The sequence below is a fragment of the Marmota marmota genome, unplaced genomic scaffold (genome assembly GCF_001458135.2).
Source record: "Marmota marmota marmota unplaced genomic scaffold, marMar, whole genome shotgun sequence".
Lineage (NCBI taxonomy): Eukaryota > Metazoa > Chordata > Mammalia > Rodentia > Sciuridae > Marmota > Marmota marmota.
In genome coordinates, this window is record NW_025999968.1 from 9,942,988 (window position 1) to 9,957,443 (window position 14,456).

The following is a 14,456-nucleotide window of genomic DNA, read 5'->3' on the forward strand; positions in this document are numbered from 1 at the left end:
ACCACCAACCTCCCCCAAGATAAAGTCCCAGCCTGGCCTCAAACTGCTGGGCTCAAGTGATCCTCTTACCTCAGCCTCCCAAGTAGCTGGGACTAGAGGCATGTGCCACCATACCTATTTGTGGCAGTTTTTAGGACACAATAGCACAAGTGCTAATAATGGGGGATTCAACTGTATCTGACAGGAGAGTGATAGCTTCCCAGAAAAAAAAAAAATTGATTCCTAAGATTTTAGGATTGAATTCCAATTAAATTGGTATCAAAAGAGGAAGAACATTTCCAAACAATGCAAACAGCATTTGTTAAAGAGGGACACCATGATGAATACCAAGTGTTAAGACAGGCAGTGGCAGGACAGAGAGATGGAAAGGGGATGTGTAGGGAATAACTGAAACCATACAAGTCCTGTGGGCCTTGAGAAAGAAGATTTGCATCGATTCCCAAAGCAGTGGGAGGCCATGGGGAAGCTTCATGCAGGGGAGTGGTGTGACCATATTTTCCTTTAGAAAAGTTTGCTTTGGCTCAGTTAGGAAGTAAGGTTATTAGAGAGCAGAGGTGTTGAGAAAAGCACTCTCATGCCATGCAGTCTTTTGACCCCTGCTTGGCCACCTAATAATGGACCTTAAGCCTGGGGCATTTCCTTACCAAGAGATAAAGAGCCCACACAGTGTGCTCTAGTCTTATCTCCTTGTGTGGGAATATCCTTCTCTGTTGCAAGCCCAATGTATGCTCTCTGTTTAAGTGTTTGTTTCACAAGATCAACCCCACTACTACATTTGTCTTTCTTGGGGAGGAGAAGGGGCTACTGCAGCAAGAAAGGAATTTGTGTAGGCAATTTCCCTGCCTTGGCTACCAGGGTTCCTACTGGCACAGGGGAATGATGCACACTACTGAAGCTAATTTTGCTCTCTTCTTTCTCCATGAGTAAGACATTTTTTTCCATCTAGAACTTGACTGCATTGTTTCCTTTGGAAATTCCAAAATGGAAAGTGTTTAGAGTACTCGCAAGAGATTGACAACCAGTGCATGGTATTCTGCTTAAAATTTATGCTTAATAAGAGTCATTAGGGCAGAGCAGCTAGGAGGCTTTAATAGAGAAATAAAGGTAGCACAGCCTAGGACGATGGTTGTTATGCTTTGTATGTGAAATGTTCCCCGAAAAGCTCATGGGTGAGACAATGCAAGAAGGTTTAGAGGACAAGTGACTGGATTATAAGAGCCTTAATCCAATTGGTGAATTAATACCCTGATGGGGATTAACTGAGTGGTAACTAAAGGCAGATAGGTTGTGACTAGAAGAGGTGGTCCCTGGTTGGTGTGCCCTTGATGTATATAAATTTGTGTCTGGTGAGTCTCTCTCTGCTTCCTGATCATTATGTGAGCTCCTTCCCTCTATCAATTTCTTCCACCATGATGTCCTGCCTCATTTTGGGCTCTGAGGAATGGAGCCAGCTGTCTATGGACTGAGACCTCTGAAACTATGAGCCCTCAAATGAACTTTTCCTCCTCTACAATTGTTCTGATCAGATCTTTTAGTCACAGCAGTGAAAAAGCTGACTAAAACAATGGTGGTGCGTTACACTGCCCCTCATCTTGGTGATACATTGGGTATAGAAGGTGAAGCAGAGGAATACGGCAGGAATGATCACAGATTTTTTTTTAGCTCTTTGACCTGCTTGGGTAGTAATTACATCCATCAAAATAGGGATCCTTGAAGGCTTGTAGATAGGAGCATGAATTCAGCTTACATAGTTTGAGACGTCACATATTTGAATCTGGATGTCAGAGCTGAGGTTTTACTAGAAGGCCTGAACTTCTAAGGTACTCAGATACACAAGTATCTGCGTGTGAGCAGGGTTGAAGGGGAAGAAGAAAGAAGGACTAGTCAGAAACTTGGGGACTGGGGGACAGTTGTGCGCAGATGGTTTTGGGGGAATCACCTGAGCAGTAAGGGAATCAGGAATTTGTTATATCATTGAAGCCAAGAGGGGAAAATCGTTCAAGGAGAGGTGGTCCAATGGGCTAAATCCTTTCGAGAACCAACTCAGCTGGCCAAAGACCTACAAAGGGCTGTTTGGCTTAATGACTTAGAAGCAATAAGAATGATTTCAGGAAAAAATTGTTGTTGATGAAGAGGTTGGGAACCAGATTAGAGAGCATTGATTAGTAAATGGGAGATGAAGAAACCGTTTGCATATCAATTCTTGGGAAGGTAAGCTGACATCGCTTCAGAAGACAGTCTATACTTATGAAAATCAAGCAGTGAGGTGGACAAATAAGGAGGCCATGAAATTCTTTATAAGTACTTATGCTAATTTTATCAGGTTAAACTGCAATTGAAGCAATTTTGGATTATTTGAGGATTACTTGCTCATCTCCTGTCCAATAAACACACTAGGTATTGCCCCTAACAGACAGAGGAGGTGCAGGAAATGAAACTTAATTCCTGTATGAGTCTAAGCAGCATGGCATTAGGAAGACATATGTGCTCCAAGTAAATCTTGCCAAGTGCTTCAAAAGTTTGATAAAAATGATTCTGGAATTAGTTAATATTTGGGCTTTTATGTATTACAGTTCAGGTCTATTAAGAGGAGTCATTCATGTGCATGGGCAAAAATGTAACAACGAATCCTGCAATTATGTATAATTATAATGTACCAGTAAAAATACAGAAAAAAAGACAAGTCATTAATTAGCTTATTGTTCTTCCTAGAGGATTGTTTTTATCACATCCTTGCTTTTCTCAGAAGGTTCCACTTTATTTATCTGAAATGACTTTCTCCCTATTTCATGAAAATAGAACTTTCAATAAAAATAATATGCTTATTGTTCCCTATATCTGCACCTTGTAATTCCTCCAAATTTTTCCCCAAGGCTGTTTGTAAGTTCCCTTCACTCAACAAACATATTAATCATTTTCTCTGAACCAGGTGCTGAAGACTCAGATATTAATCAAACACATCCCCCCACCCCACCCCAAGAAGCTGAGAGTCAACCTCTAGCCATTCTAATTAAGGGAGACCTTTTCCTGCATCATAAGTTTCCAACCTTTTCAAGTATGAAAATACTTTTTCAGTGTCACAAAATGACTACAGACATTCCATGTGATAGTAACCATTGATTAATAGCTATATCTAGTCAGAGAAAACTATCGTAGATACTTTTAAATAAATGCCTATCTCATTTGTCTTAGCAACATCTACCTAAGTTTGAAAAACAATGTACATCCACACAAGATGTTATTCAGTGTATTCATGCAGGCCTTGGCAAAATACTGTAGCAACTTTGATTCACTTTTGAGCTCTATGGTCTGTGTGACTCATATTTACCTGATTTGCCTTGTGACATTCTTTTTTATTGTGTATTATTAGTGAACTTTACATGTGTTTTTCTAAATTATATACATTTTAAGGACGAAGATCAGAAATTGAGTCTCTGTTGTATATCCGAGGGATGTCATGAATCATGAGTGAAGGTGGTTTAATGTGTCATTGCTTGATCCTAATCTTTGTACTTTTTCTGTTAATACTTTACAATAGGCCTCTTCTGGGGAAATGAAAAGGAAACAGAGTCTCAACCTCACACAGGAATGTAAGGTGTTGAGTGAAATTCAGACCAGCGACAGTGATCCAGATATAATCCTGGTGAGATAAAATTTAGTGACTAAATAACATCTGAATTTTTTTTACTTTTATAAAAATGAGCAGGATCATTAGTGCCTCAAAGTCACCAAAACTTTTAGTTGAGTAATCTAATTTTTTGAAGAAGAAGTAAAACTAAGAAGAGTTGTTTGTCACTTTCCCAAGGCTGTGTATCTAGTAGAGATAACTGGAACTTAGGCCTCCTGACCCCCTTGTCCCTGACCTCCTTTCGTTTCAATTATCATAGTGAGATAGGTTTTTAAAAATTTGTTCTTTTTAGTCACATATGACAGTCGAAACTATTTTGACATATTTATACAACCATGGAGTATATTCTTTTCTAACCAGGGTCCTAGTTTTGTGGATGTACACGATGTTGATTCACTGTGGTATATTCATATATATCCATAGGAAAGTTATGTCAGATTCATTCCACTGTCTTTACTATTCCTATTCCCCCTCTCTTCCTTTCATTCCCCTTTTTCTAGTAGTCCAATTAACTTCTATTCCCCTCACCTTGTTATGGGTTAGCAACCACATCAGGGAACATTCAATCTTTGGTTTTGGAGGCTTGGTTTATTTCACTTAGCTTGAGTGTCTCCAGATCCATTCATTTACTGGCAAATGTCATAAAGTCCTTCTTCTTTATGGCTGAGTAGTATTCCATTGTATATATACCACATTTCTTTATACCACAATTTCTTTATCCATATTTCTGTTGAAGGACACCTAGGTTGGTTCTATAACTTAGCTATTGTGAATTGAGCTGCTATGAACATTGATATGGTTCTGTCACTGTAGTATGCTGATTTTAATTCCTTTGGCTATATACTGAGGAATGATATAACTGGGTCATATGGTGGTTCTAATCCTAGTTTTTTTGAGGAATCTCCATACTGCTTTCCAGAGTGATTGCACCAATTTACAGTCCCATCAGTAATCTATGTGTACCCTTTCCCCCACATCCTTGCCAACATTTATTGTTACTTGTATTGGATCTTGATAATTGCCCTTCTGATTGGAGTGAGGTAAAATATCAGTGCAGTTTTAATTTGCATTTCTCTAATTGCTAGAAATGCAGTTGGTCAACAAATGTATGAAAAATGTTTAACATCTCTAGCAATTAGAGTTTTAATATACATTTGAATGTATAAAATTATAGAGATGTATATAACTTGAAGGTTATCTCAAAACTTCATACCCCCAAATCCAAACCATACCTTTCTGTAATTCCAGCAAGTATAATTCTAAATTGATTTAAATTAGACCACTACCAAAAGTCCTGATGAGAGAAGTCCATTCAAGAAACATGGGCATGCTTTCCATTTGCTCCTCTAAAGAGTGTGTCCAGATTCTACCCTGATGGTTGATATCAAAGAGCCACATGTCCTGCCTAGTGTAGAGGTGTTGTGGCTTCACTGAGCTGAGGGTGTGTTGGGAGAATCCATTCAAGGGCTGACCATATGAGAAGCACTCCACGTGAAGCCATGTGTAAGATATTGTCTATTGTTATATAGCACTGTATGTGTGATGATAAAACACTAACATGTCTTTACGCATTAGAATTTAATGCCAGGAAAGATCTATTTGGTATATTATTTTGTTGGAGCATAAATTTTATTGCTGTATCTTTCTCTTTACCTCAATTGCTAAGAAGCTTACAGCTAAACTTTAACCTAGTGAAAATAGCTACAGTAGCCTAGATGGTTGCTATTTTTGACATAAGTCAAGAGTATTTATAAAAGAGCCTGGCATCATTGTGCATGTCTTTAGGTAAGGTACCTCAAGATGCTATTTAGAATTATGGATTAGGTTTCACTTACACTTGAGCCAATTAGGAACATATTACTGAACATATTATTTCTTCTGACTAGCCTAATTTCACCAACATCATTGTCACAGGGTACATGATATGACTCTCATGAACATCTTAGTTTTAGAATTTTCCATTGTAGAAAATTACAGACAGCTCCATTAACTCCCGTGTGCCCATTCTCCAGGTTCCAACAGTGTTAGGCCCATGTTAGTCTCATTTATCCATATTCCCTCCCTGTCCCCATTGTTCCCAGGCACTACATCATGTCATCTGAAAATTGTGATTGTCTTAAGAAGCCACTGGAAGGGATTTAGGAAAGGACTAGAAGAGATATTGACAATAAGAAAAACTATATACGGGATGGTTAGAAAGTAAACACCAAGTATTGCAAAAGGAAAAGAGTCAAGTCTTAGTCAGAGGCTAGAGAAGAGGACAACACTGCCACTAGTATTGTAAAAAAGGCCACCGCTTCTAAGCAAAGGTGTAGTGATACCTGTGAACATTACTAGTTATCCCTTGCATTACAGAATCTTTCAAGTCTCTGTGTATTTTTCATGTTGCCAGTACTTTGTCATCCTCTGACCTTTGCACAGAGATTTCAGCAAGTGCTTTTTCATGAATTAGCTGTGACATGTATATTAAAAATATTGTTGTCTTTTTATGTAGCATTTCTGAAGTTTTTAGGTTAGTTGTGGGTATGTGTGTGGTATATGATTTATTTATGTCTCTGTGATCTTAGCAGGAAGTCTTGCTTTCAAAATCATGACATCTAATTAATTTGGATAAACATGCATTATCCAGATGTGCATTGATTTCTCTCTCTGTAGGTAGAATGATTCAACTAGGAAGTAATTACTTTGGAAAGCTTATCTGTCTATTAATGGGGGCGATGTCCATTGTCTTATTGGGGGGTCTTCCTCCTGCCCAGAGGATGTAAGCCACCCTAAAACTTAAAGTCTCAGATAATTAGTGAAGAACAAAACACAAATAGAAATATATTTACAAAAGTGAAGCTCTTGATAAATCTAGTCCACATGGGTGCTGGAACTAGACAAAGGAAAGGTGGATCAAAGGTTTATTTAAAGGGGTGCATCAAAGGCAGGGATAAGGTTTCAAGGGTGGAGTCTTACTTTGTGATGTCTTATAGTCAGCAGGTTGATTGAAATCTTGGCAGGTCACACCCATCTCAGCTGCTGTGTGGGATTTTGGGCAGAGCTTGAGCAGGAAGTTCACCTGCATCAGGTGGGCAATCCCTGTGGGGGGAGGGTGCTACAGGAAGTTCCCAATGCCAGATTTATCCCTTCACTAAGCTGTGATGAGCAACATAGTCCACACCCAACCCATGGATGGCTCGTGACAGTTTATACTTTCTTAAACTCAGAAATTTAAAGAGAGAGAGAGAGAGAGAGAGAGAGAGAGAGAGATTCTTCTTAACACCTATCTTCCTTGGAGTGCATGGAGGGGTGTTCTACTTGCTGCCTGTTAAATTTGAAGAAGGAAGGCACTCAGTGCTAACAGGAGGTTGCCACTTAGGAAGAAAAATTATCTATAGCACAGAACACACTCCTCCTACCCTCCAAAGCAGTATTTATTATTTTGGTGAATTTACTGGGTTGGAATCCATGTCTTTATTTTTAGGTTTAAAAGCCTCAGAAATAAGATATGTTCAGCATACCAAAGAAAGTCCAATTCACAGGGATGATTTTGCATTATCCCACCTCATGATGTATGATAGCATAATGACAGTTTAGCCATTTAAAAGATAAATACAGCCTTCATTCAACTGGGCAGCACATATTGATTTAAGCTATACATTCTTTCCTTTATGCCAACTTTCATGGGCTGCCCAGTTACTCTCTGATGGTATTTGAATACTTAAAAGGCTTCCATCTAAAATAGCCTGTTATGTACTTTTCCAAAAGGGATGAGAGTGATGACATTACCAAAGCAACTGTAGCCAACAGGGCACTGTCTCAGGGCGCCCTTTTCCCACGCCTGCCTGTGCCCCAGTATTGGTGTCACCTTGTCTGGAGAATAACTCCATTCGGATTGATTGGCACATTTTTTTCCCTTTATCATGCAGTCAGTAGTGTCTATAAGTCTGCCCTTTGAAAGATTTTTTTTCTTTCTTTCTTTTTTTTTTTTTGTACTAGGGATTGAACTCAGGGGCACTTGACCACTGAGCCACATCGCCTGCCCTATTTTGTATTTTATTTAGAGACAGGGTCTCACTGAATTGCTAAGTGCCTCACTTTTTTGCTGATGCTGGCTTTGAATTTGCAATCCTCCTGTCTCAGCCTCCTGAGCCTCTGAGATTATAGGCATGTGTTACTGCACCTGGCTGAAAGGTGACTTTTTGTTTGTCTGTTTGTTTCATGTCAGGGTACCTGATTTCCCTCTCTTCCAAGTTCTGAGCAACACCTCACTCTGGCTCTTGCACCAACAGTTTATGATTTCAACTGAAATGATAGTATTGATTACTTTTCAGATTTATATTTAATTTTACCGTTGCTGATTATTTCAGCCAAATGATCACTCCTCCAAAATCACCTCCCTGCTATGGCTCAGTGTTATAACAGTTTGATGGATTATTTCTTCCTTCTCCTCTTCCACCCAATTCTCGGTTGAATGATTTTTCTTATAACTTTAACACCAAGGCCTGTGGTCTATTAGAGCTGTTTTTAAGAACTGTATTCTTCTTTTGTTGCTTCTCTCCCCAGTGGGATTATCCTTGTTTTCTGATCATGTTTAATGTCTAGCTCCCTGTTATCCACCGTGCCTCACATTTAACACACTCTCAAATGAGTCATGAGCTGCTGAGCTCATTTGTTCTATCTTCAGTTGCTGCTGGTCATATAGATTCTTGGTGTCACCTCCTTGGCATTTCTCCTTTTTATATTAATTTATGCTTGGCCTTTAAGCCAATGCTGGCCATTCATTTCCACAGTCCATGTGATGAGCATGTTCTTGCTAAGACCTTGCACATCATTTGGAGATGTGGAAGTTTCCAACTGGGATTCAGTTAAAGCTTCGGGCATTTTCTAGAGATTAAAAAACTGTCATGAAAATAATGAGCAGTTTTTTAAAAAGACATCTTAATCCTCTTCAAAACACCCTAGTTAGCCTCCCAGTCAGACCTTTGGAGCATTTGGTGTGGGATTCTCTTGCACTTCAGCGAACCTCTTTTATTACTTTTTACTGTCTTATTAACACAGCGACCATTCTCTCCCCCATTTCAGGACAACTAATATGATCCAGACTTATTATCTGTGACCGTGTAAAACTGAATTGTTCTGATACTATAGGGTGTGTATGTAGGTGTGTACACATGCACAGGTATGTTTTAGTGAAATTAATCATTCCTCCATCACAAAACTCAGGAACTGTACTTCCCATGTATCATCTCATCAAATCCTCCTAATAATCTAAGAGGCAAGCACTATTTTCATCCCCATTTTACAGATGAGGAAAATAAAAGTTGCTGAAGTCACACTGCCAGGAGTTGAGCACTCGGAGTCCTAGCTATTCAACCCCCATTTCTTTTATGACTTTTTCCCTTTATTTTTCACCTGCATAGATGTCCCCTATATCAATTCAAGCAATCCCTTCCGCTCGGGTGAGGAGAAGCACACAAACATACAGTAAGTGTAATAGTAATGATTTTGGTTTAGGCAACCTTGCAAAGTTCTGTAGATGGACATCACAAGCCAAGAATCTTCAGTAATTTTAAAAGAGCAACCCATCTTAAAGATGTGGTCTACATGCACAAAGGGATATTATTCAGCCATGAAAGGATGAAATTCTGTCAGTTTCAACAACATAGTTGGAACCAGGGTGGGGGGTAAGGGGGACACTCTTACGTACAACAAACCAGACCCAGAAAGACAAATACCGCATGTTCTCACTCATTTGTAGAAACTAAAAAAGTTGATCACATAGAAGAGGAGAGTGAAACAGAGATCACTAGAGGCTAGGAAGTGGGGGGGAGGGTAGGGAGGGAGTGGATAATGGGCATTAAAACATGGGAGTGAAGAAGTTCTAAGGTTATATGAAACAATAGGGCAACTATAGTCTACAACAATTATACATTTCAAACTAACTAGAGGAACGAAGTTTGGAGACTCCCAATACAAAGGAGTGTTAATATTTGAAGAGATGGCAATGCTGACTAGCTTCATTTGGTCGCTATACATTATGTACATGGATTAAATTGTGATACTGTTCCCTATAAATAAATACAAATATTAAATGTCAATTTAAAAAATTTTTAAAGACCGACTCATCAAAAACTCCTTGTGTTGGGCTGGGGATATAGCTCAGTTGGTAGAGTCCTTGCCTCACATGCCCAAGACCTTGGGTTTAATCTCCAGCACCACAAAACAAAACAAAACAAAAAACCTTGCCTAGATAAAGTTAACTTCCCTTTAGCCTGTTTTTCCCCTATCCACCCTAAATCTGGTCTATGAAATTTACTTCTTTTCTTCTCGGTTACTGGTTCTTGTTCTAGCTAATATAGGGTCCCATAATTATCATCAGATCATCTTGTTAAGACCTCCTCTACTTTCTGCCTTCTAGAAAAGAGAGTCTTACTTCCATGTCCAAGCTTATCACCCTGGGAATATGATGGTGGTTGTAACCTTACCACTGACCCCTCCCATGAGCCTTACCTCCAGCCAACAGAAAATCCCTGTTATATACTATCTTCTGTGTTAAAAGCACATGTTCTGCCCTCTTTTTTAAAGAATACTTGATATTTTGACCTGCTTTTTCTCAAGCATTTCCAAACTTGTCTGTAAAGTTCAAAATTGCCCCAGTTAATCCCAGATAGGAAGGAAGAAGAAATTATCCTACAGCACCTCTTATAAGTATGTCAGACTCTGTTAGGAGAATCTGTGTGAGTAAATGTTGCTGTAGTTTTGCTGTTACTGAAGGTGCCCTGTATAACCCTGTTGTTTGCTTAAGTCCAATTAAAAACTCCTGTGCACTGCTGTGTGATAAATTGGCAGGTGAACTTTACTCCAAGCAAAAATTTGACATATGAGCTTTATACCTCCCCAGAATGGGAATTAATGCATCTGGAGTGATACAGTCTGATCTGTGCTTAATAGAATCAATAAAAATAAAAATGGGATCAGATTGCCGAACATTATATCAAAAAGCTAAGTAGGCCATTCATGTTATGTCACAACTTGAGATATAAGAAGCAGCTACAACAGACTAAATATCTTAGGGGATCACTCTGGACGGTAACTGGGAAAATCAGTTGCCAGACCACAACAGATGGTTGGGACAGCAAGTTTGAAGAAAACTCAATTTGAGAAAAATCCAAATTTGAAGACCTGAGTAGAATTAATGAGATGAGACTCAGTTTGGAGTGGTAAAGGTACTGATTCCTACTATACATACACATGCTTTAATTCACCTTGGTGGACTTCATGCTCCAAGTTGACATTGTACATTTTCTGATCCTGAAATGAAGCAGTGTTTACTTTTTTCTTACTGATATTTTCATTTTTTTTGTACTTTATAATAACCATTCTTCAGTTACTATTCTGAATATAAGAGATAAACTCAGATTGCTGAAACAAGAAAGATTATCCATGGTGTTGTTATAAAAGTTAGGTTAGACCTGTATAATAGCCAGAAATCATAGAACCTTTTTGATTGCACCAACAACTTAAGCCCTTTTGTCCTCTGTGGCCATTTTTTGTTTATTTGTTTTTGTTTTTGTTTTGTTTTGTTTCATTTTGGTTTTGCCTTTCATCTGGCCCTACAGCAGACTAGCAGATGGATGAATTTCATTTCTCCCAATCTGCACACATTTTTAAAAAACTTGATGGCTAGATCATCCCTGCCAGAAAGATTTTAAAGGTTTGATAGTGGATTCTCTGGAAATTATTATGAAAGATATTTGTAGTCCCTAGAACAGAGTGTAGCATCTTCTGGGGTCCAAGAAAGATATGTAAATGAAGGAGTGGATGCAACCATGTCTCCATCTCAGAACTGAGCTACATTATTACCAGTTGTGCCTGGTTGGCTCTTTGGGGAATCCTTCAAAAGAAGCACATTGCAGCTCAGAGAAAGGCATGGGCACAGGCTGCATCTCTAGAATCATTGACAGGGCTTCCGCAGCTTATAAAAAACAAAGAACAACTGCAAGAGAAGATGAGTTGCCAATGTCTAGGTTTACCAAAACCAAGCCACCAACCAACCAAAAAGCAACTACATGTCCCCTACTTTGTCCTCAGTGTTACAAGATAATGAGAGTGAAAAGGTGACCAAGTAACCCAAAGAAAGAGAAAGAATAGCAAACATCCTGCATAAATGAGTATCTAAATCATCTGCAATTCCCCTAAATACACATTAATTTATTTTACTTTTATTTGTTCTTTTCAGTTATACTTGACAGTAGACTCTATTTTGATATATTTGTACAAGCATTGGGATCCTAATATTCTAATTAGGATCCCAGTCTTGTGGTGTACATGATGTGGAGATTCACTGTGGTGTATTCATATATGTACATAGGAAAGTTATGTCACATCCATTCCACTTTCTTTACTATTCCTATTTTCCCTTTCCTTCATTCCCCTTTATCTAATCCAATGTGCTTCTATTCTTCCTTCCCCCTTCCCTTATTTTATGTTAGCATCCACATATCAGAGAGAAGATTAGACCTTTTAATTTTGGGAGATTGGCTTATTTTACTTAACATGATAGTCTCCAGAGCCATCCGTTTACTGGTAAATGCCATGATTCTATTCTTCTTTATGGCGGAGTAATTTTTCATTGTGTATATAGATCACAATTTCTTTATCCAATCATCTGTTGAAGGGCACTTGGTTGGTCCCATAGCTTAGCTATTGTGAATTGTGCTGCTAAAAACATTGATGAATACAAACGATTTTAAAACTGTACTGGTATTGTAATAACATGCCCTGGATGCTTCAATACATGAGTTCAGATTACTGAAGTTGCCTCAATTTCAAAAGCAGACCATCTGTCAGTCAGCTCTCCTGGCTGATGATCTACCATTGCCTCTTCAAATGCCTGTAAGTGCTGTGATTGTTGCTGACAGTACCAGAAGCTTCATGATCCCAGAATTGCCCCAAGGGCTTTGGAGGAAAAATTACGCATACTCAGCCTCCGAAGTGTCATTCATCAGCTCTCCAACAGACTCTGTAGACAGTCACAAGAGCAATTAGTGAAGCCGTCCCTGACAGAAAGGACATCTTGTGAGCGACTTATAATGGTTCTAAATATTAAGGGCCAGTATGTGAACTACCATGAGCCAATTAATCACAACAAATTTATTGAACAACAACATGTTAGAGATTTTGAGAGACAAAAAAAAGGGTAATGTATGTGATCTTTGCCCTGAAGGAATAGGAAAATTGGAACAATTTTACAAAATCATGGCGAGTAGCATTATATTATGGAAAGAAGGCAGCTTGCACTCTGACAGACTGACCCAGTTTCAAATTCAGGGCTTCATGCTGAATTTGATCTTCTTTTACACACACACACACACACACACACACACGAAGTAAGAATAATAATATCCCCTACTTTTAAAGTTGTTACAGGATTAATGGGATGATTGATTTGTGATAGAATGAAAATAATTTTTGTGTGATGAAAAGTGTGTTTTAAAATCTACCTACTATAGTTCTAAAGCAGGCAGAATCAGCCTTTATTGGGTGATTCAGAATGAGAATGGAAAGTGAGAATGTAAAATTGCTTTGTGACGGAAAGGGGAGAACTAAAGACCTCACATAGGAGATGAGGGGAATAGGTAATCCCAGAAGCAGAAATCCCCAGAGCTCCAGACAGGGAGGCTTGATGGGGAAAGTGTGCAGAAGTGAGGCACTCACAGTGGAAAGCTAAAAAATAGATGCTTAATGGTAATTTTAAATTGATTTTTGCTATATATATTAATTTCCTCCATTTTCCAGCATGATCTTAAGTAATATTTTGTACAATTGAAATTTTTTTTTGTGTGTGTGTGTGGGGATATGCAACCAAGTTTTGAATTCTGCGTTGATGTGACATGGCAAGAATCAAGGTTGCTATGGGGAATCAGTCTTATTTATCTGAGTTACATAGATAAGATGCTTAGCTATCAATGTGTTTAGCTAATGCCAGTAAATGGTCTGCAACTCACTGTTAATAGTTGTTCAGAAGGAAGAAATCAATATGGGCTAAAGAAAAAATAGGATTTATGTTTATCTTTTTAAAATGTTATTTTTAGTTGTCGGTGGACCTTTATTTCATTTATTTATTTATATGCGGTGCTGAGAATCAAATCCAGTGCCTCACACATGTTAGGCAAGTGCTGTACCACTGAGCCACAACCCCAGCCCAGACTTATGTTTATCTTAAAAAAATGTGTGGAACTTTTAAGAAAGAAAGAGGGAAGAGGACATACCAGACGGAACCTTTGCATGGGCAATGATGTTGAAGTAAGTGTGTGTATGGTGAATCCAGGGAATTCTAAAGACAGCCTTTAAATTATAGCAGAGGATGTTCCTTAAGAAGTATTAAGCCAGGTACATGGCGCATGCTTGTAATCCCAGGGGCTCAGGAGGCTGAAGAAGGAAGATCATGAGTTCAAAGCCAGCTTCAGGAATTCAGAGAGGCCATAAGCAACTTAATGAGAACCTGCCTCTGAATAAAATATTTTAAAAGGGTTGGGGATGTGGCTTAGTGGTTAAGCACTCCTGGCTTCAGTTCCTGGTGTGTGTGTGTGTGTGTGTGTATATATATATATATATATATATATATGTATTTGTGTCTGAACAAGTTAGAATCACTCTGAAAAGGATTTTGAAAGTCAGACAAAGAGATCCCACTTGAGATAGTAAGTAGGCAGAACTTTCGGGAATCGTTTTTAGAAGGAACATCTAATTATGAGGATTTTGTTTTTAAAAATAATCAGTTTGTGATAATGTCTTGGACTGGAAAGAGAAGAAACTAAAGGAAAAAAATGAGAGAGAGAGA

At 38.5% G+C, this 14,456-nt stretch overlaps 1 protein-coding gene across 1 annotated transcript in view; it reads left to right on the top strand.

Annotated features, from left to right (window-relative positions):
• The window catches only part of Morc1 (MORC family CW-type zinc finger 1), a 150,879-nt gene that overhangs the window by 105,806 nt on the left and 30,617 nt on the right, over nt 1–14,456 (top strand). The window contains exon 21 of the mRNA XM_015478275.2: nt 3,539–3,643. Coding sequence (XP_015333761.1) covers nt 3,539–3,643 — 105 coding nt within the window. The remainder of the gene's footprint in view (nt 1–3,538; nt 3,644–14,456) is intronic.